This window comes from Biomphalaria glabrata, chromosome 10, assembly GCF_947242115.1.
Source record: "Biomphalaria glabrata chromosome 10, xgBioGlab47.1, whole genome shotgun sequence".
NCBI lineage: Eukaryota > Metazoa > Mollusca > Gastropoda > Planorbidae > Biomphalaria > Biomphalaria glabrata.
This window is the reverse complement of record NC_074720.1, coordinates 28,419,170-28,445,549: the sequence shown is the minus strand read 5'-3', so window position 1 is coordinate 28,445,549 and position 26,380 is coordinate 28,419,170. Positions and strand designations below refer to the sequence as shown.

Genomic DNA, 26,380 nt, shown 5'->3' with positions numbered 1-26,380 from the left:
TAATAATGGTGTCATGACACTCAATTTAATAATGGTGTCATCATACTAAATTTAATAATGGTGTCATCATACTAAATTTAATAATGGTGTCATGACACTCAAATTTATAATGGCGTCATCATACTAAATTTAATAATGGTGTAATGACAGTCAATATTATAATGTTGTCATCATACTAAATTTAATAAGGCTGTCATCATACTAAATTTAATAATGGTGTCATGACACTCACTACTTGCATGTCTTCTTTCAAGCACTAAATGACTTTCTTTCAATGGCACTTGTGGGCCTTTATTAAACATTGCCAGGGCGTAATGAGCTTCTTTGCGTCATTAATTATGCACTCTACTGTATTATTCATTAACTAAATATATATATATATATTATAATATAATATATATATATATATATATATATATATATATATATATATATATATATATATATATATATATATATATATATATATAGTGCTTTTTTGTGTAAAAAAATAGGTGCCGGTACTCAGTGATTGATTGCCTAACTTTTAACTACTAATAAATTAATAATAAACGTTTAAATACAAGAACAGCAATACTTTTTTCCCCACATTGAAAAAGGTGCCGGTACGCCGTACCTGTGTGTATTGTTACAAAAAAAAAAGCACTGTACATATCTTTATACAAAAAATCATTACTTTTTTTGTATTTTAACTTTTATTAATTTATTAGTTTTTAAATGTTAGGCAATCCATCACTGAGTACCGGCACCTACACTGAGTACCGGCACCTACACTGAGTACCGGCACCTACACTGAGTACCGGCACCTATATTGTTACACTATTTCTGAACGTGTTTTGTAGTTTGTAAGTGACTGAAATATATTTGACATCCAATTGTCGACCTAAGTTTAACATTTTAAATAGACATAAGACTTTTACATATGTCTTTACGTAAGCAATGGTACACTCCGTTAATCTAGAGATACACTGTTTAAAATTTGCATTCAATGCCTTATTAAGGCACTTAACATTGCTAGTTAAATTTAAAATGCCTAATTCGTTGTCGATCTACTTTGTTAGCAATGATCTGTGTCTCTCAGAGTGTCTCTCAAAGTGTCTCTCAGAGTGTCTCTCAGAGTGTCTCTCAGACTATTTTAATAAATCTACCCCCCCCCCCCTTTATTTTTGTTTCCAGACATACTAAATGATTCAGACACAGGAAGGGTTTAAAATTAGCCTGACATCTTCTGAACAGTTGCCAGACAGGAACACAATGTACGTGTGAATTTCAACATGCATGCCCGTTTGTCTTGGAAAGAAATAGCGTGTAGTTTTAACACGTAAAAAAAAAGTTGTATTCCGTTAACAAATGTTTTATTATATATGTAGCCAGATTTTTAAAACTACAAAAGCCAATATGTTTAATATATATATCACAACATTATTTACATGACATGTATGTGAACATCATTCCATTGCTATTTACTGGCATTCAGTAAAATTCACCTTGCATTCATTCATCATTTCTAACATCAAATTACATTATGAATACAATTATAGTTTTAAAAGAAATAACATAAGCGATTTGAACAGGTTGAATGAAGATATATGTGTGAATGCAGCTAGCTAAGAATAAGAAAGAAAAAAGATGTTCATGTTATGAAATTTGGGGTGGGGGGGGGGATTAAGCACGCCCAAAAAAAAAAAAGCATTACAGAAAACTACATGAACATATAACATTAAATGATCACACTGCAAGCGTAGTTGTAGCATTTTAAAAAAATGTAATGAATTATTTTGTCATCTCAATATATCTTAGAGACTTTGTGAGTCCAGCCATCAAGTTTAGGCAGTGATTATTTCTCTCGCCCCCCCCCCCCCCAACCTGTCAATCACATGAAAATGAAAACATCTCAAAGGTAGAGGCATACCCTGTGATGGTCACCTCGGTCTCCCGGACCTGAACCACGGAACCACGGCTGCACTTCCTCTCCACCATGGAGCTCAGCGAGGCGGACGACCTGTCCGGGGGCACCTTCACCCTCTGACCCTCTCGGGCGCCCCTCTGCTGGTACGCCCTGCCATTGTTGGTCCAGCTCTCCTCCCAGCTGCGGGGAGTTTTGGGCTGGTTCCTGCCTGGGCACTGGAAGAAGCGAAACAGAGTCCTCCGAAACTGTCGGTTGAAAACACCGTAGACGATGGGGTTAAGGAGAGGGCTGAGAAACAGCAGACTTAGGGTGACAGAATGGATCATCAGGTCCTGATGCTGGACGTCATTGATGGTGTCTATTACTAATCGTACCTGAGAAAAATAGACAGTAAATTAAGAGTCTATCTATATCTTAATAAGAGAACTTGTTTTACGTTGTTACCTGCAGTTGAGGTCATGCACGGTATTGGAGGCTAATCTATAAATAGAAAGCTTTTTGGTACATTCGTTGTACAGGATAAGGAAGCATTGAAAAGCGAAGTATTTTAATAAGCCTTATATTATTCTATGGACTTTTCAAATCTAGAATTTCGAGTTACATTGCATGTGATACGGTGTTGAATTATATAAAGCCCGCAGTCCTGGTTGCCTATTATTATAATTATTATTATTTTATTACTCGGTTGGTAACAATGCTACTTAAAAATGGTGTTCTTGACCTTGTTTACTTTGTCTATTTATTTCAACATCTCTCTCAATCTTCCTTTGTTAAAATTCATTTTATTACGGTTTTTTTTCCATTAAATTATCACCCCATTTCTTCAGATCTCTTTCTTTTGTTTTTCTTTCTTACTTTTTATTTGATTGTGAAAGGATCTCTAAAATTCAAAGCACAAAAGTCTTGGGGATCAACTATAAATACCTATATCTTGGGGATCTACAATAAATGCCTTATATCTTCGGGATCTACTATAAATACCTATATCTTCGGGATCAACTATAAATACCTATATCTTGGGTATCAACTATAAATACATATATCTACTATAAATATCTATATCTTGGGGATCTACTATAAATACCTATATCTTGGGTATCAACTATAAATACCTATATCTTGGGTATCAACTATAAATACATATATCTACTATAAATATCTATATCTTGGGGATCAACTATAAATACCTATATCTTGGGTATCAACTATTAATACATATATCTACTATAAATACCTATATCTTGGGGATCTACAATAAATGCCTTATATCTTCGGGATCTACTATAAATACCTATATCTTCGGGATCAACTATAAATACCTATATTTTGGGTATCAACTATAAATACATATATCTACTATAAATATCTATATCTTGGGGATCTACTATAAATACCTATATAAATATATCTTGGGGATCTGCTATAAATACCTATATCTTGTGGATCTACTATAAATACCTATATCTTGGGGATCTACTATAAATACCTATATCTTGGGGATCTACTATAAATACCTATATCTTGGGGATCAACTATAAATACCTATATCTTGGGAATCTACTATAAATACCTATATCTTGGGGATCTACTATAAATACCTATATAAATACCTATATCTTGGGGATCTACTATAAATACCTATATCTTAGGGATCTACTATAAATACATATATCTTGGGGATCTACTATAAATACCTATATCTTGGGGATCTACTATAAATACCTATAGCTTGGGGATCAACTATAAATACCTATATCTTGGGGATCTACTATAAATACCTTAGGCCTATATCTTAGCATTTTGTTAATCAAATAAACAGAAACACTTGTTACTAAATATGTTCTCAATGTGTTGGTATAAGAATGAATGATAGATGGTCACAGTGTCCAGTTGATTCTCTATGTGTTGGTATAAGAATGAATGAAAGATGGTCACACTGTCCAGTTGATTCTCTATGTGTTAGTATAAGAATGAATGATAGATGGTCACACTGTCCAGTTTATTCGAAGAGACATAAACTATCGAAGCACTCACCACGAAAGGGGCATAACACAGAGCATAGACGAAGGAAACCACCAGCGTCACGTGACCAAATTTCCGTCTTTTGCCATGTGCGTTGGTCCGTGTGTCGGACCGGACACTTCCTCCCTGAGATCGTATGGAGTTCCTTTGTCTCAGCTGTCCCACATCAACATAGACAAACAAGGGGAGTAATAATGTTTTAATATGTTATAATCTTTTACAAATTGCAATGTTATATGGAAAGGGAGTTAACAAAAATAAAAATTAAATATATATATAATTGTATCTTTAAATTATTTATTTATTGTCGCCCAAAATAATTTTTTTTAAATTTCAGTTATTAATCTCTTTAATCTCAATAACTGCTAACGGTACCTCTGAAGTTAGTGAATACTAATTGCAATATTCTTCATTGTGCTTGGTCAATAATCATAATATACAAATGTCAAGTTGTGTGCAACCACTTACAGTCTTGACGATGGTCAAGTTACAGACTAGGACATGGACAACAGTCAAACATCCAGCCACCCCTGTGAAGCCGATGAATATCCGTTGACCAAGTCCCGCACCACCGGGTGCAAACTGTGTGGAACAAATGTGGTTGTCTTCATACAAACTGAAAGACAAGAACAAATTCTGCAAGAAATCATCCATTCCCCATGAAATCATCCATTCCCCATGAAATCATCCATTCCCCATGAAATCATCCATTCCCCATGAAATCATCCATTCCCCATGAAATCATCCATTCCTATTTTGTACGTTCCTCTAAATAACGCCCCCCCCCCACCTCAATGGATCTGTATCTTTTGTATTCTATTGAAGAAACTTCGCAAGGAGACCTAGTGCAGTGGTTCTCAAACTGTTGTCCGCGGACCCCGGGACGAGCAGAAAGATGAAAATTATATTCAGTTAAAATAGTTTCTTCTCTAAAAGCCAGTTTATCCTATAGGATAGTTTTAATAATGATCAAGTCGCCCCTCACTACTGTTTAATATGTCTATAAGATAGGCCTACTAATCTATGACAACCTAAACCGAAGATTTGAAAACATTCTTCACTTGGATATTACCGACTGGATACTGAACCCTTTAGAGCATGAACAAACTCAGGTCTCAATCACTGATAAATCTCTACTATTACGGGAGCAATTGAAATATCCACAAACGAAGAACTTCAATCCAATGTTTCAACAAGGGTATCACAAATTATGGTTAAAAAATGGTTATGGTTAAAAAAAAACAGATTCCTATTTTATATCCTGCATTATGTGTTATTGTACAGTATTGTCTTCTTATTCGGTACAACCTGGATTCATTGCCGTAATGAATCTTACAAAAGAAACCGATTCGAAATGTGTAATCATTGAAATGTTGCGGTTGCTACTTACATAGGTCTACATTAAGCGGGACATAAATAAACTCATAACATCTTATCAAGCTCATCCAAATAAAAAAAAATGATTTTTTAGCGGCCCCAAAAGAGAATAACCGCTACTAGTTTTGTATGGTCTGTCTGTCCATCCGTTCGTCCGTCCCTTTTAGATCTCGAAAACTAAAAAAGATATTGAAAATCCGACACTATGATATTTTTGATCATTCAAAATTCTGATGCCAATAATACTTTTTTTTTCTTTTCTGAAAGCGAAAAATTTAATTTTTAAAATCCAATATGCAAGCAGTTTTTCATAAAAAACAAATTCACGGGAGGGTAATTATTTAAAAAGGTCACAGACTTCTTCATTAATAACTCAAGCTTCATTCATAGAATTACGCATTGGTACAAAAAAATATCATCTAAGGCATTCTAAGGTCACAATGAAAAAAAGTATCAAATATTTTGTTCATTTATTTAGTAAATCATTCAATGAAATACTAATTCAAATGTTTAAAAAAATAATTATTTGATACCAACTTTATTTTAGTTGTTAGTTTAAAAAAATGAACCACTTTTATAAAGCGCAGTTTTGACATATCCTTATTGTACACTTCACAACAATCTATAATGAGTCAAATGGAGGTCAGATTTAGATATGGATATAAATGTATAAATAATTTGAAACAAAATTTACATCTATAAATTTTTAAGGCAATAGCTTATCTTCTGAAAGCTTAGGGGTGCAGATTTATTTATTACTTATACGGTAGTATCGCATTAAGAAGCGAATCGGACCTGAACCGCATAATGTACATCATTAATGCATGCACTAGATTGGACTAGATCTAATAATCCTGTTCACATTGGTCTAGTTATTTTAAGATTAAACGAATTCTAGTCTAGATCTTAATGTACACAATATCAACTTGATCCGCGATTGGGTGTCAGAAAAATAAGGTGAACAAACTTTTTTCAAGACAGAGTGAGCTGGTATAAGCTTTGTTAAAACAACAGATCCTGTTATGCATGTCACTTACGTAAACGGTTCTGTCAGTCCAGTGAAAGGCCAGATAAAGAACAGAAGACAGAAGATGAATGTCCCAACCACTGCACGTGTGACACTGGTCACTGTGACATTCGTCCTATAGTAGAGCGGCTTGACCAAGGATAAGTATCTGAGTTAAGCAACAAGAAAAACATTTAAAAAATACTTTAAAAAAACAACAAAGTTTATATTAAGTGCCATTATATCAATTAGTTTGGATCAGTCCTATAACTACACTTGTGAGTTGTGACAGACCTAGACAAAATAAATCTGTGTGATAGAAATGTTTGTTCTAATTGCTTTTAGCTTTCTCAATGCGCTATGATCCTATCACGTGTCTGAATGAGTTGGGAAAAGGGGGGGGGGAGGGGGGAGGTATCTTGGTGAATGTTTACATGATCGTTTTTTTAATGAAAAAAAAAAAAAAAAAATTCAGCGTTCAAGAGTCTTCAAGGGGACTAATCCAACTTATACCACCACTTCAGTCAAGTACGATTTCTTTCCCTTGTTCAAGATACAAAACAAAATAATTAATTACAAATAGTTAATTTTTTTTAAACATAAGAGGTAGGTTTTATAGATTCAAATTGTTTTTACAATAGACCGAGAAAGAGCAGAAGTATCAGTGAATATAAGTTTCAATGGATGTATGCCTATCTTACTAACCTGCAACTAGTCATAATAACTATGATACCAGCTGACCAAACCACCAATGCACTGCCCAGCCAGCCGAATATGTTGCAGAATATTGACATTTTCAGGAGTTTGTTACACGAGGCCCAGCCAGACAACCACATGATGGTGAAGATAACTGTAACATCAAGTAACAATCAGTTAATCTTTGAATCAATCAATCAATTGATCAGCTGAAATATATATCTATATTTTTAAAAAATAAGTCAAATGATGAATTAACCTATCTATTATGCATCATATCATATCAATTATACAACATCTATCAATCTATCTATTTATCTATCTATCTATCTATCTATCTATCTATCTATCTATCTATCTATCTATCTATCTAATCTATCTATCTATCTATCTATCTATCTATCTATCTATCTATCTATCTATCTATCTAATCTATCTATCTATCTAATCTATCTATCTATCTATCTATCTATCTATCTATCTATCTATCTATCTATATATATATCTATCTATATATCTATCTATATATCTATCTATCTATCTATCTATCTATCTATTTATCTACCTCTCCATCTATCTATCTATCTATCTATCTATCTATCTATCTATCTATATATCTACCTCTCCATCTATCTATCTATCTATCTATCTATCTATCTATCTATCTATCTATCTATCTATCTATCTATCTATATATCTACCTCTCCATCTATCTATCTATCTATCTATCTATCTATCTATCTATCTATCTATCTATCTATCAATCTATCAATCTATCTATCTATCTATCTATCTATCTATCTATCTATCTATCCATCCATCTATCTATCTATCTATCTATCTATCTATCTATCTATCTATCTATCTATCTATCTATCTATCTATTTACCAGTGGATATTAGATCATTAACATTCAACAGCGACACAAGATGGTGATCCAATGTGTCACAAGTGCCACGCATGCGCAAAAGCACTGCAGATGCCAAGATATTGATGGTCAGAGTGACAAAAAGGATGACCGGAAGCTCAATGTTGTCAAGTTCAAGGCTACAGAAGGAACTGTTGGGCGCAACCAAAGAAGCGTTCTGGGATAGCTTGGCGTTGACCAACTGTCTGGTTTCTAACGTTGAGTTTACAGCAGCAGGTAATGGAGACCCATGATTTCTAGAAATATTCATTTACAGAGCTTTGAAAAACTTGAAAATGTGTCTGAGGAACAAGATTTTATAAGTCAAGATTACTTTACTTTTTATGTTCCACTAAGTTCGGTAATTATAGGCTTAACTATTGGATTGAGGAAGACAATCCATATTGCTGAAATGTTTCTAGAATGGGTTATCTATTGTGAATCAGAAGTCGAATATTTACACATGAATCAATAGACCAACAAATTAGCCAACAAATTAGTGGTAATCAGTCAATTCTGTTTTATGAAAAAAGGCAGATAAACCTTGCGGTATTGAAAGTTATGGCAGTGATCTTGCGTTTTTTTTCTTTTGCAAAAGCTTTATTTTTTAAAAAGTATTTTGCTTGTATGATATGTAAAAGCTTTCCCGCTTTGATTTTGTTTTCTAGAGCAATATTGGTTCGAACTCACCTGAGTTACGTAGAGCAATATTGGTTCGTACTCACCTGAGTTACGTAGAGCAATATTGATTCGAACTCACCTGAGTTAGGTAGAGCTATATTGGTTTGAACTCACCTGAGTTACGTAGAGCTATATGTAAGAGATTCAGTAATAAATATTTTATATAAACTTAAAAAACATTTTTAAATTTAAAATGAATGTTTTTCAACTTTTGAAGATCAATTATTTGAAAATATTGGTAGTTGTCACGGATGAATGTGTGTATGTATGTATAATCTATTTTTACAATCTGCGCGAATGACCGGAAGTGTGTTGGTTGTTAGAGAGAGACCAGTGTGTGATATGCAGTAAAGCTGATTAAAGTTTATGTATTTGATCTAGTGGTTTCATTGTTTTATTTCGTTAACTAGAACTGAACCAGGGACACCTAGACGTATCGAGACCTAAGGTAGATTCTATCGAGTTATTATTATAAATATAATAGGAAATCTGTGACATATTTGGGGGCTCGTCAAAAAATAGATTATACATACATACACACATTCATCCGTGACAATAGTTATTGCTTAATAAAATCAAAATTATTTTGAAAATACTAGTATGGTATCAAAAACTAAAAACAAAACAAAAGTTAAAAAGATGTTTCTTATAACGTATCTAATAGTTTTGCAGTCAGGTTGAAAAAAAAATAAATTTCATAAACCTTTTCTTGTTGTTGTCTTTTTGTTTGAATTCTTGTCTAAAAGTTGAATTAAAACAGCAGAAAAGGAAACACAATGAAAAGATGATTGAAAGTATTTTCCCTACGCTGCTCATTGTGCCTGTACAGACTATGGCGTTGTTTGTCTGGGGCTAGCTAATGGTATATAATTACCTTGACTTAAGGTGTCTCAGATATCCAATGTCCAGATCGTTACTGGGCTCTGTTATCTGCGTTGTAATGGACAGTGAATGCCTGCAATTGATCGCACCCTGTTTTTTTTTCCCTACCAACAACAAGTCTGACCAAAACAACTCGTAATTGCATCCCAGGACGTAGAAATCAACTAATTCTAAAAATGTCGGCTTTCAGGTTTGTAGGTTTGTGCCATTTACTTTGGCTTAGGTCACGTGGCAGAGGGAATCAAAACTGTCTTAATTCATTTGACAAACAAAACAGAAAGCACTTTATGTCACAAAATAATGATGATCTAATGGATAAGAACATTTAGGCCAGTGTTTAACAGTGGTCCGCGGACCCCAGTGGTCCTCGAGACAACCGAAGGCGGTCCTAAGAAAGATGTATACAATTATAATAATTTCTTCGCTAAAAGCCATCATATTCTATTGGATAGTTTGAATACTAATCCATTCACCCCTCGTTTGATATGTCTAGTACGTACTATTCTAGGACGACCTAAACCAAAACATTTGAAAACATTCATCCTGATTGGCTAGTGAACACTTTCACATGTGGACAAACCCAAATCCCTATCACAGATGAATCTATGCCAATACTGGAGCAACTTATTGAACTATCCACAAAGAGGAACTGAAACCCATATGTAAACAAGGAGACCACAATCTCTGATTACAAAAATCCTACATTATAGGTCATTATGTTGACTGCTTTCTCAACTTCTTATCTGTGTCTTAGAAATGATGTTCCTTTTGTTCTCCATAGCTTAGTATTATTTTAGCTGGTCTAGTATTCATTCCTTCAACTAGTCTAGTTTTCTTTTAGATGATTAGTGTTCCTTCAACTGGTCTAGTTTTCTTTAAGATGATTAGTGTTCCTTCAACTGGTCTAGTTTTCTTTTAGATGATTAGTGCTCCTTCAACTGGTCTAGTTTTCTTTTAGATTTAGAATTATGTTTGCTTTCGCTTCTCCATCTTGTTACCAAAAATATTGCAAAAGTAGAAAAAAGTCCCTGTCATATTTAGCTCAAGTGTGAAATCTCCCCTCTTTGTGTGTGTGTGTTTGCATTCAAGATTTTAGTGAGATTATGTTCGATGCTGGTTACCTGACAAAGAACATGAACACAGACACAAAAGAGTTTGTTTTATTATCCACATATTATTGTACTGTATCTTTAATCCAAAATTAATTTAATACTAATTCTACCTGTACAAAGGTCAATGGACAACTGGTCTCAAAAGAACAAAAGTTACAGGTTGCTCTCTAAGGTAATAATTTATGACATGAATAAAACTAAAATATCATATCATAAAAAGTTCCATATCGCGAGAGTAATACAAATGTTAAAAGCTATTATAATATTATTATATTTATATTTGCAACTTTACCTTTTTGTTCTCTCAAGTCGTATACTTGTCTATAATAAATATCCCCAAAAATCGCTACGCTGGTCAGCCCCCTTCAAACCAAATGTCCATGCGGTCACAAAGCCGCATCTATAATTGGGCAGTGAATCAGACTCTGAGAGACAAAGCGAAGACATTGATGCCGGGGAAAGGGGGGGGGGGGTGTAGCAGAGAGTATAAGAGCAAAAGAACTGAGTAAATTGTTTAGATAAATAGAAAGTATAGCTGGGTGTAAGAGAGTATGAATGAGTATAAATGAGTCTTAAAGAACATGGCTGAGTATTAGAGAGTATGGATGAGTCTTAAAGAACATGGCTGAAAATTAGAGAGTATGGATGAGTCTTAAAGAACATGGCTGAAAATTAGAGAGTATGGATGAGTCTTAAAGAACATGACTGAAAATTAGAGAGTATGGATGAGTCTTACAGAACATGGCTGAGAATTAGAGAGTATGGATGAGTCTTAAAGAACATGGATGAGAATTAGAGAGTATGGATGAGTCTAAAAGAACATGGATGAGAATTAGAGAGTATGGATGAGTCTTAAAGAACATGGCTGAATAGTAGAGAGTATAGATGAGTATTAGAGAGTATAGTATGTGGAATCCTTTGGTTAAAGAGAAAATAGTTTTATATTGAAGAGAATGTTTGCGTTTTTAGACGGGTTTTAGCGAAGATGGTTATGCATTTAATAGGATATCTAAGCTTTAGAGAGCATGGCTGAGTATTAAAAGGGTTGTCTGAGTATTAGAGATGATAGCTGAGGTTAGAGGTTAGATCCAAAACGTAATTTTTAAAAGTTCATAGCACATCTTTTTCTATTTCTTTAAAGGATGTTATGTACATCCATGCCTTCCTCCTGCTTGAAGAATGCATTACTGCAGATAAGACTAGATCCTGTTAGCTGAAAGGGGGACATTTTAACGGGTCTCTCTTATCTTATCTTATATAATACAGACGTTACTTCAAAAAAGAAGATGATTACGTCCTACGCGTCATGCATTTAGTCATGCATATTAACCAATGACTTAAATTCTCTTAATTCGTAGTAATGGGACCGCCGCAGCCATTTTGAGTCCATATTCCAAACGTTGCTGATAGCAATACATTAAAACTAAAAGCTCTAAAAAAATTGTCTATTTTATTATCCCAACAAAGCAATTTTTTAAAAGTTCGTATTTCATTAATTTAATTAACTCTTTCTCTCCTAATAGACGATACCATCGTCGATTTGACCCCATTAAATTTAATTAATTTTTTGTTTTACGAAATTTAATTTGCATTGTCTTAAAAGAGCATGAAGTCCTCTTTAATTCTATACCAAATATAACATTTTCTGATAACAAACAAAAAAATTATTGAAGTTTAATAAAAATAGGATAGCGAAATACAAATGAGCAAAGTGAATGATTCCATTGGAACATGGAAAATAATTACGGAGAGAAAGAGTTAAACCTGTATTTTCTTTTACAATATTTGAACATTAAATCCTGATATTTCTATTTCTTCAAATTATACATAATTATTGTTCAACCTAATATTGTTATTCATCGTTAAGCTTACATCGCCAATGTTGATCAGTAAATCTCAATAATTGTACTTAACATTACTATTTATTAACTTACCTTTTATATTGTTAGGTTTCAAAGGTTGTCATGGCCAGGGGTGTCAATGGGGTTAAGCTCCCATTGTCTATAAAGTACTCCTAATGGCATGCGTCTCAAATAGCCTCTGACAACTAAGTCCAGCACCTGGCCTGCTCGTGTGGCTTAGATATTAAGCCCGGCGAAACTGCTCTTACTAACAGGTGAAGGGGTGAAGGCGGATACCTGGCGCCACAAAACCGGGAGCTTCGGGCAGATGGAGCTCGTCAGCCTAGTAAGGCAGTTCATCTAGGAGAGGGGTACTCTGACTTCAAACCCCCGCTGCCTTGCGGTACTGAGGCTTCAGGAGACAACCTCGAGGAGAAATCAGGAGTGAAGCCCCTTAGGCGTTGGGAGTATCAGCTATGAAATTCCCTCCGGCAGCTTCTGCAACTGAGTTGGTGCCAAATGTAATGCGATGCGTTCCTTTGGATCACATCAGCAAGGTCGAGAGAGGGATCATGACGCATGGGCCACCCATGACCCCTTTATCCAAGGCCCAGGAATGCGCCCCGGAGAGGAAACTCTGGTGCTGCTGCAAAGCGGCTAAAACAACACGGGAGACAACAGTTACGGGTTATAAGTCCAACTTGATTGGCGTAATGTATGGACGCCACGGGTTGTCTCTGACGGTGGGAGAGGTCTTCGCGCCTCACTGATCAGCTACCGCCCGCCTCAACCTGGGCAGCCCCCAGTCAGTTAGGTGCTGATCCGCCACAGCCTGCCTGCTCTAATGGGTGCTTAGAGCTTAGTTTAAAACGACAAGTAGGCTGGAAACTTGCACCAAGCAACAAAAGAAGAAAACTTAAACTGAAAAAGAAAATCCCTGTCATGCGACTGGCCACTTGGAATGTCAGGACAATGTGTCCTGGTCTCACTGATGATCTAAGGCAGATCGACGATGCAAGGAAGACGGCAGTTATAAACAACGAGCTAAAAAGGCTACATATTGACATTGCAGCCCTGCAAGAAACCCGACTGGCCGAAAACGGCATGCTCCGCGAGACTGACTACACTTTCTTTTGGAAAGGGAAAGCACAGGATGAGACTCGAATACATGGTGTGGGCTTTGCTGTCAAGAACAGTCTTCTTCCCATGATAGTCCCTCCAGTTGGTGGCTCGGAACGGCTACTAAGCATAAGTATGATGACAGCATCTGGAAAAGTCACTCTAATTAGTGCCTATGCCCCCACACTATGCTCGCCTCAGGAGGACAAAGACAAGTTCTATGAAGACCTCAAAGAAGCCATTGCAAACATTCCTCAAAAAGAACATATGATCCTTCTAGGTGACTTCAATGCCAGAGTAGGATCAGATCACACTACCTGGCCAGACTGTCTTGGGCTTTTTGGAATCGGAAAGATGAATGAGAACGGACAAAGACTGCTTGAATTCTGCACATACCATAAGCTCTGCATTACCAACACATACTTCAGAACAAAACCACAGCACTGTGTCTCATGGAGGCACCCTAGGTCTGGGCACTGGCACCAGCTGGATATGATACTGACACGAAAAAAGGACATTGGAAATATACTGCTGACACGTAGCTACCAAAGCGCGGATTGTGATACTGATCATACTTTAGTGTCATGCCGGACAAGACTGCTGCCAACTAAGATCCACACTTCACAGGGAAAAAGAAAATCACGCCTGAATACTACTAGCACAAAAAATCCTGATCTTTGCACCGAATTTGAGAACAAATTAGAGGAAGCTTTTAAAAACTTCTCTGTGACTGAGGTAGAAAAAAGCTGGACGTTTATGCGTGATACAATCTACCAAACATCATCACTGGTCTTTGGAAACAAAACCAAGAAAAGCGAAGACTGGTTTGAAGCTAGTCTACCAGAAATGGAAACTGCCACTACGAACAAGAGAGCAGCCATGCTAATCTACAAGAAGGATCCCACCCCAAGCAACTTAAAAAGGCTCAGAGCTGCACGTAACAATGCCCAAAGAGTAGCGAGACAATGTGCTAACAAATACTGGCAGGAGCTATGCGAAGATATTCAATCTTGTGCCGACTGTGGTAACATAAGAGGACTATATGAGGGCTTGAGAAAAGCCTTTGGACCTCACACCAGCAAGTGTGCTCCGCTCAAGTCAAAAGATGGCTCAATCATCAGCGATCGTGCGCTGCAAATGGAACGATGGGTAGAACACTATGCAGAACTCTACCAGATTGAAAACGCCATCTCACCAAATGCTGTTTCCAACTTCCCATCACTTCCAGTTTTGACGGAATTAGACGAAACGCCCTCAGTAAAGGAGCTGAGCATTGCCATTGACATGCTTGCACATGGGAAAACACCCGGAGGAGATGGCATTCCTGCTGAAGTAATTCAGGCTGGAAAACATGCCCTAATCAAACCACTCCATGAACTGCTAAGCTTGTGCTGGGAACAAGGAATGGTCCCCCAGGAATTGAAAGACTCCAACATTGTTACAATTTATAAAAATAAAGGCGACCGCTCTGATTGTAACAATTACAGAGGCATCTCACTGCTTAGCATAGTCGGAAAGGCTTTTGCTAGAGTGTTACTAAAGCGATTACAGATCCTGGCAGATCGTGTTTACCCAGAGTCGCAGTGTGGCTTTAGGGCAGGAAGATCTACAACAGATATGATTTTCTCTCTGCGGCAGCTACAGGAGAAGAGCAGAGAACAAAAGCAGCCCCTCTTCATAGCTTTTATTGATTTGACCAAGGCCTTTGACCTTGTTAGCAGAAGCGGTCTGTTTGCTGTACTAGAGAGAATCGGCTGTCCAAATAAGTTAAGAAAACTAGTGTCAGCTTTTCACGAAAATATGCAGGGCACCGTTCAGTTTGAAAGTTCTTCCTCCAGGCCATTCTCCATTAAGAGCGGTGTAAAACAAGGATGTGTACTGGCCCCTACACTATTTGGCATCTTCTTCTCAGTCGTACTATCCAGTGCTTTTAAATCCCTGGAAGACGGAATATACATCCATAGCAGATCCGATGGAAGGCTCTTTAACCTGGCACGTCTTAAAGCCAAAACGAAAAGGCGTCGTATCTTGATAAGGGAGCTGCTGTTTGCCGATGACGCGGCACTCGTATCTCACTCACAAGGAGGTCTACAGAAGCTAGTGAACGCCTTAGCAGATGCTTGTCAAGAGTTTAGCCTTACTATAAGTCTCTCCAAGACCGAAATCCTGGCACAAGACGTTGCAGAAATACCTATAATACAAATTGGGAACCACACCCTTTCAGTGGTGCAGGAATTTACCTACTTGGGTTCAACCATTGTCAGTAACCTAGACTTAGACATCGAGCTGACAAAAAGGATAGGAAAAGCTACCACAGCATTGGCAAAACTATCCAAGCGCGTCTGGGAAAATGGTAAATTGACCACAGCGACCAAAATCCTAGTCTACAACGCCTGTGTTGTGAGCACTCTCCTTTATGGCAGTGAAAGCTGGTCAACATACATGTACCAAGAGCACAGATTGAATAGTTTCCACTTGCGCTGCCTGAGACGCATAATGGGCATCTCTTGGAGGGACCATGTCTCCAATCAGGAAGTTTTGAGATTGGCCAATATGAACAGCATGTATGCTCTCCTGACACAAAGGAGATTACGCTGGCTCGGACATGTCACCCGCATGCCAGATGGTAGAATCCCGAAAGATATCTTATATGCTGAGCTTGTGGAAGGAGTCAGACCCAAGGGCCGCCCAAGACTAACATATAGAGATGTCTGCAAGCGAGACATGAGAGCCTCAGGCATCAGTGAAAGTATGTGGGAAAACATAGCCAAAGACCGGAGTGCATGGAGACAGACTGTGCGTGCTGGGACAACCCTTGCTGAGAATAAAAGAATTGAAGCGGCTTTAATCAAGAGGGAAAAAAAGAAAGCTGCCCTGTCTGCTAGCCCTAAATCAGAGGCATACAAATGTACGAATTGTGGCAAAGTCTGCCGTTCTAGAATTGGCTTGATTAGCCACACCAGATTCTGCCCCGTCTCAAGATTAAGCCAAAACCAGTGACTCACTTGGGCGCATCCATTGCCTTTCGAGACAAAAGGAGCCATATATATATTGTTAAATCTAATATCTCTGTTAGTTAAACCTCGCCTTTGTTAACCCTGCCATCTCTTTGGTTAAACCGTTTGATCGTCTAAGAGCTGAGCCGAAGGCTCTTCGAGCTCTAAGTTTGAAAAAAAAACAACCTGTTTGAGAGTCAAACAGTAAAAAAACAAACAAACCTGCGTGAACCACCGTTCTGTCTGGAAGAGACCCAAGTCAATGCCTATATAAAGCATTGCTATTTTCGATGCATCTGGCCCCCGGGCGCATGGGCTAGACATGGCCGAAGGCCGAGTGCACCGAGGACCTCCGCCATTTTCCTATGTTGTATCAAGCTAACCGTGGAGGGCTCGCCATTAGTGCAACGGCGCATGGATTATCGACAGGACCGTGAGGTCTCTCTTTCAACTCCGTGCAATGGGTAAACTCTCGCCTACCCTACGGGAGTTTTGTTGTTGCTCGCGCTTTGGTTAAGCCTGACATTTCTATAGTTAAATTTAATATAGTCATTATTAAATTTAGATTCCCTGCGGTTAGACCTTACATTACTATTAAAACACATAAGAGTTCTATTGTTGAACTTTACATTTTTAAACTGTTTCACCTAACATTTCTAGATAAATTTTAATGTTTAATCTTACAAAACTGTTCTTCTAGTTAAACTTGTTATTAATAAAGTAGTTCAGTTTTTCTCCTAAACGTATCAGTATGTGATGCAGGTAATGACTAGTTCAGGTGATTTACTGAAACGAGGATAGAAGCCACCTTAACGACCCACCGCCTTTTCTTTCCGCTTGCAGAGCCAATTACCATATTAAGCTAACCCAACCCATGAACTTTAATCCTGACATCAAATCTGAAGTAAAATATGAATGATAATTGTTCAGACTCAGTAAATTGCAATTAATATACATTCCCGAATTCTTCAAATGAGTAATAATGTGGTCTAGAGATATATTACACAAATATTTTTTTAAAATTAAAAAAGTGTGAGTCAAAGTCAGCTACTCTTGCTACTCAAAAACAAAAACTCTTCTAACAATGACATAAAATGATTAGCTCTTCTCCTATTGAAACTATCTTCTTGTCTTTTTGACTTAAGTCTCCATAAGTTTCATTCTTGTGTGTTCTGCTCCACTTCGTCTTAGGACTATCTCAATCAGTGGTTCTTAAACTTTGATTCTATTATTTATATTCTTTTGGCTCCATTGTTCAAAAGTTGTACATGATCAATGATATAAGATTTATATCTATATCAAACACCGCGTGTTGGTGAACGTATAGAAAGGGACTGGTGTAGGCTACAACGTTTTGGTATGATTTAAGATAGCGCTAACAACTTTAGATCCTCTGATTGGATTCACGGAGTGTTCACGTGAAGAGTTGGCCGCTTCCAGACTCAACTGGTTTTCGCTGGTATACTCTAGTTCTTTAAGTACTGACCAATTTTTGGTTGATCAACTTTATTGATGATTAATCAATGCTTGTTCCTGATTCACCGATTCAATTCATCTTAAATAGGAGGAGGGGGGAGGGGGGAGAGTTTTCAAAATTAAAAGGACTAAAACTTCAACGTCAAACGTCAGTGAAACAATAAAATGTTTTTTGTTTTTTTTTAAAGAAAAAAGATATATGTGAACTATTTAATAGTATTCTTTATATCAAGGGGCGCGGTGGCTGAGTGGTTACGTGCTTGGTTTCCTAATTTGGGGCCTGGGTTCGAATTTCGGTGAAGACGGGATTTTGAAGTTAGGGATTTTTAGGGCGCCCCTGAGTCCACCCAAACCCTAATGGGTACCTGACTAGTTGGGAAAGTAAAAGCGTTTTGTCGTTGTGCTGCTTGTTAGCCGATACCATGACCTTGATATCTTCTACCCTATAGATCGCAAGGTCCTAAAGGGAAACTATTCTTTTTAACGTTTGACTGATTTTGTAGCCACATAGTTGACACATCGGAACTATAAGAATAGAGAGATATTCACGTGGCTAAAGTTTAAGTAGTGGCTGCTGATTGCCGAGGAAAGAAGCATTACCTCCCCCTATCAATTAAGTTCGTAATTATGTTCTAATTAACGAATTAAATGTATCCTGTGTTGTATAATTTAGCCTGTAGCCTCGTATGTGCTGTGTACTTTAATATTGTGTTATGTACTTTAACTCTGTGTTGTGTTCTTAAGTTTGTGTTATGTACTTTAAGTCTGTGTTGTGTTCTTAAGTTTGTGTTATGTACTTTAAGTCTGTGTTGTGTTCTTAAGTTTGTGTTATGTACTTTAAGTCTGTGTTGTGTTCTTAAGTTTGTGTTATGTACTTTAAGTTTGTGTTGTGTACTTAAGTTTGTGTTATGTACTTTAAGTTTGTGTTGTGTACTTAAGTTTGTGTTATGTACTTTAAGTTTGTGTTGTGTACTTAAGTTTGTGTTATGTACTTTAAGTCTGTGTTGTGTACTTTCTTTTCTCACTCATGTTTCCATGCATCAAGCTTGAGGGAATAGAAAGAATTATTTTAGTTCATAAATTGTAAACGTTGGTTACATGTGCAATCAAATGTATATGTACATCATATCAACTATTGTATGAATAAGCCGTTCGCTGTGCTTCTGTTGACCTAATTACCTTAGACCAGATGATGATATCATATACTAAACGTCCTGCACCATACAACAGTGGACTAAATATTAGTAGATCGACTTTCCATAGATCCAATGCTATATAAGAAATTCACATTCAACCATGTTTCAATAGACCAAATGTTAGTAGACTAATTGTCACTTAGGTCTAATAAAATTTCAATATACATGTACAGCATGTCATTAGACTGTCAGTAAATTTCAATAAGACAACCTATCATTAAACTAACTCATAAAACCAAATTTCAATATACAAAATGTCGGTAGACCAAATGTCTAAAGAATTTACGACAAAAGTTCAAATGTTAGTAGATCAAATATAATGGTTTCTATGTTTCCAAAGCTTGCTCCGCACCCACCAAGTAGACAAAATGACCAGATTGTGTTTCTTTCATTCAGACCTCTTTTCTGGTTACCAGGTCAACATATTTTTTCTCCTTGTAAAAGTGTGGGTAAAAGTTACGGCAACTTCTGCAAGGTCAGACAAAGGTCTTGACATCATTTATTCAAGTCCACTTCCTGTCTGGTTGATGGCCCTTTTTGTTTCCGGTTAGTGTGGCGGCGCATGCGCGTCTGTGTATGATTGTATTTAGGTATCTATGTAACTTGTAAGACTGTACAAAAATCACTGTAACTAGATCATTGTTTCATAGATATATATATATAAATCCTAGACATATCAGTTAGTTTTGGTTAGAGATGTATTTTATAATGTAATAAGTATCACAATTATAATTTACATAAAGATAAAAAAAGCACATAAAAAACCTACACATTTATTCTTTCATTAGAACGTTCTAAATAGAGAGAGAAAAGTATCAATTGTAAAAAAAAACTGTAGAGAAGTTACTAGTCATTCCAAACTCTAGATGTTTTGTAGCTGAGCATTAGAAAAATGTTCTATGTCTTTGGTTGTTGCATCACTTTGTTGGTTTAGCTCCTCATCTTCTAATCTCACTTCTACATACACATTTGTTACACTTTCATTTAGCACCCAAAAAGTCTGGACAGGCTTAACGATAGGCATTTGAAGTTCAATAACAATTTGTAATAATATTAATTGAAAACGAGACTGGATGGCAGCCTGGTCAAGTTGTATGCGCTACGGAAATTCATCACAAAGGTTCCTGGCTTAATGAGGTTGCGTGTCAATGTGTTATGCGCCAGGAGGCCCATTGACTCCGACTTCAGCCTGCTTTTCTTTCTGGGTGTGCTCCCATAGCCTTTGATCATCCAAGATCATCTGCAAGGCAGCAGGTGTTTAGTTTCGGAGTTTTCTCTCCTAGATGAACTGCTATCCCTAGCTAACGAGCTTCATCTATCCGGCTTTAGAGTTAGAGCGAACTATACTCGCTTTTTGCAATCATTTCCCTGGATTTCTGAGATGTTTTTAGTAAATATTCTAACTACTGGAATACTCCACCTCACCTTCCAAGACTGCAAACCATATGGTCCGCGGCTGTTTAATTGGTATTCACAGCTAACCCTTATATCTAAGAGTGCTTCCCCTATCAGCCACCTGGGGACGCGCTTGGCAGAAGGTGGAATCTCCCCTAATCTCCCTGATTCGGAAACTACTGCGCAGTTCATCTCATATGGTCTAGCCATCTGAACACTGCAACAGTTCATCTCATGTATTGGTCTAGTCATCTGAACGCTCCAACATAAAAATGAGAACGAGGAAGAAGAAGAAGTTCCTGGCTTAAACTCTGCCTGTCGCCATCCGCATCTTTCCCTCAAGAGATACAATATACTCGGTGAGGTCTCCGTCCTTTATTTAGTGCAATTATTGTTTGGTGAGAAATATGCCTTCGTAGACACGTTTTAAGCAACCTGATCTTTTTTCACCCAAAAATACAAGAAATCACTACGTGTGTATTTGTTTACACAATTATAAAAACAAAATAAAAGATATGTAGGAGTCTAGAGCTAGATGGCTCAGACTGAACGTCTCAAAGGGAAGGGGTTGAAATTGACTCGCAAGTTTAAACAACTGTGAGTTTCATAATTGTGTAAGTCTTCGAACAGCTAGAATGACGTCATTTTATAGCACAAATTATTGGGTGGCCGAGAACGGAGAGCACCACATAATGGAACCTTAGTGGGAGACAGTTCACGAGAGACATTTCCCTTGAGACTTCTCTGTCTTGATCCTTGGTATATGCTCCTGTAGGAAGTATTTGGTCTAATATTATAGCCGTCCAACGGCATTTACAATTAAAAAGAAATCTATCTTGATACTTAATCATGTTTCTGTTTTAAGTCAATGAAGACTGCATATGTTCTTTCGGCCCATTGGAATACGTCATCTCTGTACTGCAAAAATGTTGTAGACAATAACAACAATTAAAACCTAAATATCAACGAAACCCGGACATTAGAAATGTTTGAGCCTTTGAAAATCGACACTGGAGCCTATGGAGGTCGCATTATTTTGAATTAAGAGGACCCATTGAGCTAGGTACAAGGTTTGATCTTTCCCATCGGAGCTGGGGAACTAGATATCCTGCGTTTTGAGCTGCAGATATGCAGAATGAGTTGAGAGAGAAAAACACCATCCGAATTTCAAATGATAGGTATAGAACTGTTTCCTCAAAATAATAAAAACAACACATTTGTAAAAGATCTAGCCTAACAATAATAAATCTGTGCGATTAGAAATGTCAATTGTTTTTGTTTAGAGCAATTTCATACTTTGAGCTTTCTCACTACGTTATGGTCCTATCACGTGTCTGCAACCAGTTGGGAAAAGGGGGGGGGGGAAAGAATGTTACTGTGATTGCTTTTTAAATGCATTTATTTCTTTAAAAAGTTAAATGACCTAATTTCGAACCTAGTGGCTCAAGATTCCTCAAACAAACACGTTAACCACTGTGCCAGCGGCGAAGTGCTTATGAAAATAGAAGGTTTTATAGTTATCGATTGTTAGTCTCAAACTTAAAGCGGCGACCTACTTCTCTCTACAAAGTATAAAGGGGTCTAATACTACAACATCAGTCAAGTACAATCTCTTTGCCTTGTTCGATGCTAAACAAAATAATTACCAATAGTTAATTAACTAATTGGTTAATTACCATTTTTTTTATCTATTATTGTTTTGTCAGGTTATAAAAGAAATAACTGTGCACAATTTCAGCTAAATCTAAGATTGGGTGTGGGAGAAATAACGAGTACACACTTTTGACCAGACAGACAGACAGAGTGGGTTGATATAAGCTTTGTCAAAAAGTTTTGGCTCTCACATGTGATTGTAAGACTAACTAAGGGAAGGCTCTGTTGCCCACTCCTGTTCATTAAAAATTGGAGGCCACTGTCGCAGATTGGCAACTCTAACATCGTGATCATAGGCATGTTTTCTAAGTTAGGCAAAAGGCCAACATAAACAGCATAACTTTGCGCAAGTAAAGGTCATTAACTCCTTTAATTATTTTATTCAGTGCAATAATTTGAGTTGTCTCTCTTTACAAAACACACGCAGCATGGAGAAAATATGGAGCAATACATTAAAACAAAATCAATAGGCCTCCTGTCGGAGTGAATACACTGACAACTTCTAGGTTTTTATAAAATAATATTTTCATATTTTGAACTTTCTCAGCATCATCATCGAACTGCATCTGAGTGAGGGATTTAAAATAAGATAAGATAAGATAATTTTATTGATGCAATCAAATGGAAATTCAGTTTGACTACAATTGAAAACATCAGCTTAACCACTAGCGGATCCAGAACATTGGAGTGGGGAAGGGGGGGGGGCGATGTTTTTTTCCAAATCCTAACCCTATGCATAAACGTAAGTAGAGCATATATATATATATATATATATATATATATATATATATATATATATATATATATATATGCAAAAGGGGGGGGGGGAGTTCTTAGGGTTCAACCCTCCCCCCTAAATGAAATGGGGGGGGGGGGGATCGGAATTCAGTAACTCATTTTTTGCTTTGACTTTGTTTATTTTGGGTGACATTTTAATACTATACCATCACTTGCCCCAGCGCAGCCAAGGTTTTTTGAAAAACCCTACCAGGGGGGTTTTGAGTTTAAAATCCCCTACCAGGGGGGGGGGGTGAGTTTAAAATCCTCTACCAGGGGTTTTTGCAGTTAAATCCCACTCTTCTAAAAACAAAGCAAAAAAAAAATGCAAACGACAATCCCCAAATTCAAAGAGCACAGTTAATGAAGATTTTGATTTTAAAACCCCCTATTCAATATAAATAAAGCAAATTACACACTCAAAATTCTATGAGCGTAGCCAAAGGGTTTTGAGTTTAACCCCCCCCTCTTCAGTAGGGTTTGAAGCTAAAAAATATCTCTTCAATATTAAAAAAAAGCAAATTACGCACTCAAAATGTTATGAGCATAGGTAAATGGGTTTTGACTCAGTTTTGAGTTTAAACCCCACTTCAGCGGGGTTTGAAGGTAAAAAAATACCTCTTTAATATTAAAAACAAAGCAAATTATACACTCAAAATTCTATGAGTGTAGTCAAAGGGGTTTTGAGTTTAAACTCCCCTCCAGTGGAGTTTGAAGCTAAAAAAATAACTCTTCAATAATAAAAAAAAAAGGAAATTACGCACTCAAAATGCTATGAGAGTTGCCAAAAGGGGTTTTGAGTTTAAACCCCCTTTCATCTGGGTTTGATGCTAAAAAAATACCTCTTTAATAGAAAAAAACCAATTACATACTAAAATTATTTGAGCGTAGCCAAGCCAATTGGGGGTTTTGAGTTTAAACCCTTCTCTTACAAATGGCTTTTCTTAAAAGTTTAAAACCCCTCCAGATGGTTTTGAGTTTAAAATCCCCCTACAGAGAGTTTTGAGGTTGAAAACCTCAATCTTCAATATTTTTCTAAAGCAAACTACAGTTAGCAAATTCTATGACCGTAGCTAAATGGGGTTTTGAATTTAAAAAAAATAACTCCAGAGATTTTTTAGTTTAAAATCCACAACAGATCATTTTGACGATAAAGCTTTCCTTTTCGATATAAAATCTAAAGCAAGCTACAGTCACCTAATTCCAAGAGCGTATTCAAGAGAGGTTATACATTTCTACCAATGGCGGGGCTCCATTAATAAAGTGCGTTGAATAGTCATCTGCCGAAATTGTGAAAAACACTAAATGTGGCTCAACAAAGATGGCTAAGACGGATTTTAGGAGTCAGTTATAAAGATCGGGTCTAAATCAAGGAAATCCTAAGCCGAATTGGTAGTCGACACATTAGTAAGGTTGTGACAGAGCGTCGCATGAGGTTTGCGGGACATGTTCTCAGACAAAATGAGTTACGCATACTAAGGGTTGTCATGACATCCTAGTACAACTTTGCGCCAGTAAGGCAGTAAGAATAGCATTTTAGGTTTTTGAAATAAAACTTTTTAAAAGCAGGAAAATGTACTGTAGATACCTCAGAATATTCATTTTGTTGGCTTCCAATACCAGAAATAGTGCTTGGCGGCGGGGCTTCGCCCTGCGCTGGGGGAGCACCAAGCGCTCCCCCAGACCCCCTTGCTGGCAATGGAAGAAACATTCTAGGGCACAATAAATGTTTTTCAAAAGAATGAAGGATCAGAATGTAATAAAGATCATGTACATATACACACATAAAAAATTTTTTTTGCGGGGGGGGGGGGGGGGGGGAGCAAAAAAATCCTCCCCCAAACACCCCCCCCCCGAAAAAAAAAATCCTGGCTACGCCCAAGATATATATATATATATATATATATATATATATATATATATATATATATATATAAATATATATATATATATATTTATGAGAATTTAAAAAAAAAAGCAGTATTTCTCAACCTTCGGCAAAAAAAAAACCCCATAAAAAAACAGTCATGTTGAGGCCTTTCTCTTGCAAGCTTGGGGGTCTGGGGGAGCCTTGTAAGAATCATCCAAAATCGTTTTCTTGCATTTTTCACTCTTGACATCTACAGCTCATTATTCCTCAGGGGAGTTCGGGGAGAAGCATTCTTCACTGCAGTAACGCATTCTCCTGACATCTACAGCTCACTAGTCATCAGTGATGTTAGGGGCGAAATCCCGACGCTAAAAGCGTTTTCTTGCATTCTTCACTGAAGAAACGCATTCTCTTGACCTAAAGCTCATTATTCATCCTATTTAAAAAGGACCTTTTGAATAATACAAGACAACGATAGCAAAGACAAACAGACACAAACACTCTTTTGTTCCCCTGGCAATCAAATCATTAAATAAGAACAATCTGATAGTTAAAATATGAATAACAAGTTTTAATCATATGATATTTAATTGATTCTGTTAGCAAGCTGTGATTTCTACATCGGCCGAGTGGGGGGGGGGGGGGGGGCGATCGGCCAGTGAGCGTAACTACTGTACAATAACAGTATAGATAAAAAATTCGAACAACATTCACATACGAAACACATACACATTCACAACCAGCGCTTTTTAAATTAGACTTCTATGTACTTCTCGATGACGACAGCTGATCTTGTAATACTCTGACTGAAAGTGGGATAAAGGAGTTTTAAATGGAAAGGAGACGACCACTTCGTTCAGATCTTATGTAACAGTGGTTTAATGGGTGAAGGTTGTCCTTAAGAATCGAGAGTGTTTTGGAAAGGCACATTTCATGAAAAAGCTCTTCAAGAGATGGTAGCTGTATTCGAGTGATATACGATCCTTTTTTAATTAGTTTATTTAGTCTAAGTCTATGTGCCAGTGAACTATTACCATACCAGCAGGTGATGGCAACGCTGATGGTTGCTGTATAAAAAAGTTTAATAATTGTTTTGTCTATGTTAAATTTTCTTAGCTTTCTGAGATAGAAGAGTCATTTAGGTTCAAATCTTCTTTGCAAAAGCTCCGGACAGAAACCCTGATGTTTTACGTATTACATGTATGCAGTGGTGTAGCTAGGGTGGGGGAGGAGGGGGGAGAATTTGATAATCCCCCAGGCTCCCACTTGACGGGAGCTCCCAAATGAGTGTTCTTTTTACATTAAAGATTAAATATTACGCAAAATACAGGGGCCCTCAAAGAGGTCAAGCCTCCAGGGCCACCAAACGATGAAAAATTCCTAGCTACGCCCCTGTCATCATACAGGTCGAGATTTAGTGGTTTTCCAGACCTGTCAAGATGGAGATTAGCAAGTCTGGGGCTAT

General features: G+C 37.0%; 1 protein-coding gene across 1 annotated transcript; it reads right to left on the bottom strand.

Moving 5' to 3' along the window:
* Positions 1 to 1,375: 1,375 nt before the first annotated feature.
* On the bottom strand, positions 1,376 to 11,029 carry LOC106072694 (olfactory receptor 52N5-like). Its single transcript, XM_013233119.2, has 7 exons — positions 10,885 to 11,029; positions 7,900 to 8,219; positions 7,020 to 7,164; positions 6,346 to 6,483; positions 4,400 to 4,547; positions 3,944 to 4,087; positions 1,376 to 2,283 (listed from the first exon to the last, which is right to left on the bottom strand). Exons 2-7 carry the CDS (start codon positions 8,186 to 8,188, stop codon positions 1,870 to 1,872), a joined length of 1,278 nt encoding a protein of 425 aa, XP_013088573.2. The 5' UTR covers positions 8,189 to 8,219; positions 10,885 to 11,029; the 3' UTR covers positions 1,376 to 1,869.
* Positions 11,030 to 26,380: the final 15,351 nt, after the last annotated feature.

Excerpts from the sequence above, each read along its gene's own strand:
- LOC106072694 (XM_013233119.2), bottom strand. The coding sequence starts at position 8,188 with ATGAATATTTCTAGAAATCATGGGTCTCCATTACCTGCTGCTGTAAAC. Across the intron at positions 4,548-6,345 it reads GGACTGACAGAACCGTTTAC|TTTGTATGAAGACAACCACA; the intron begins GTAAGTGACATG and ends CTTGTCTTTCAG. Across the intron at positions 4,088-4,399 it reads ACTTGACCATCGTCAAGACT|CTGAGACAAAGGAACTCCAT; the intron begins GTAAGTGGTTGC and ends GATGTGGGACAG.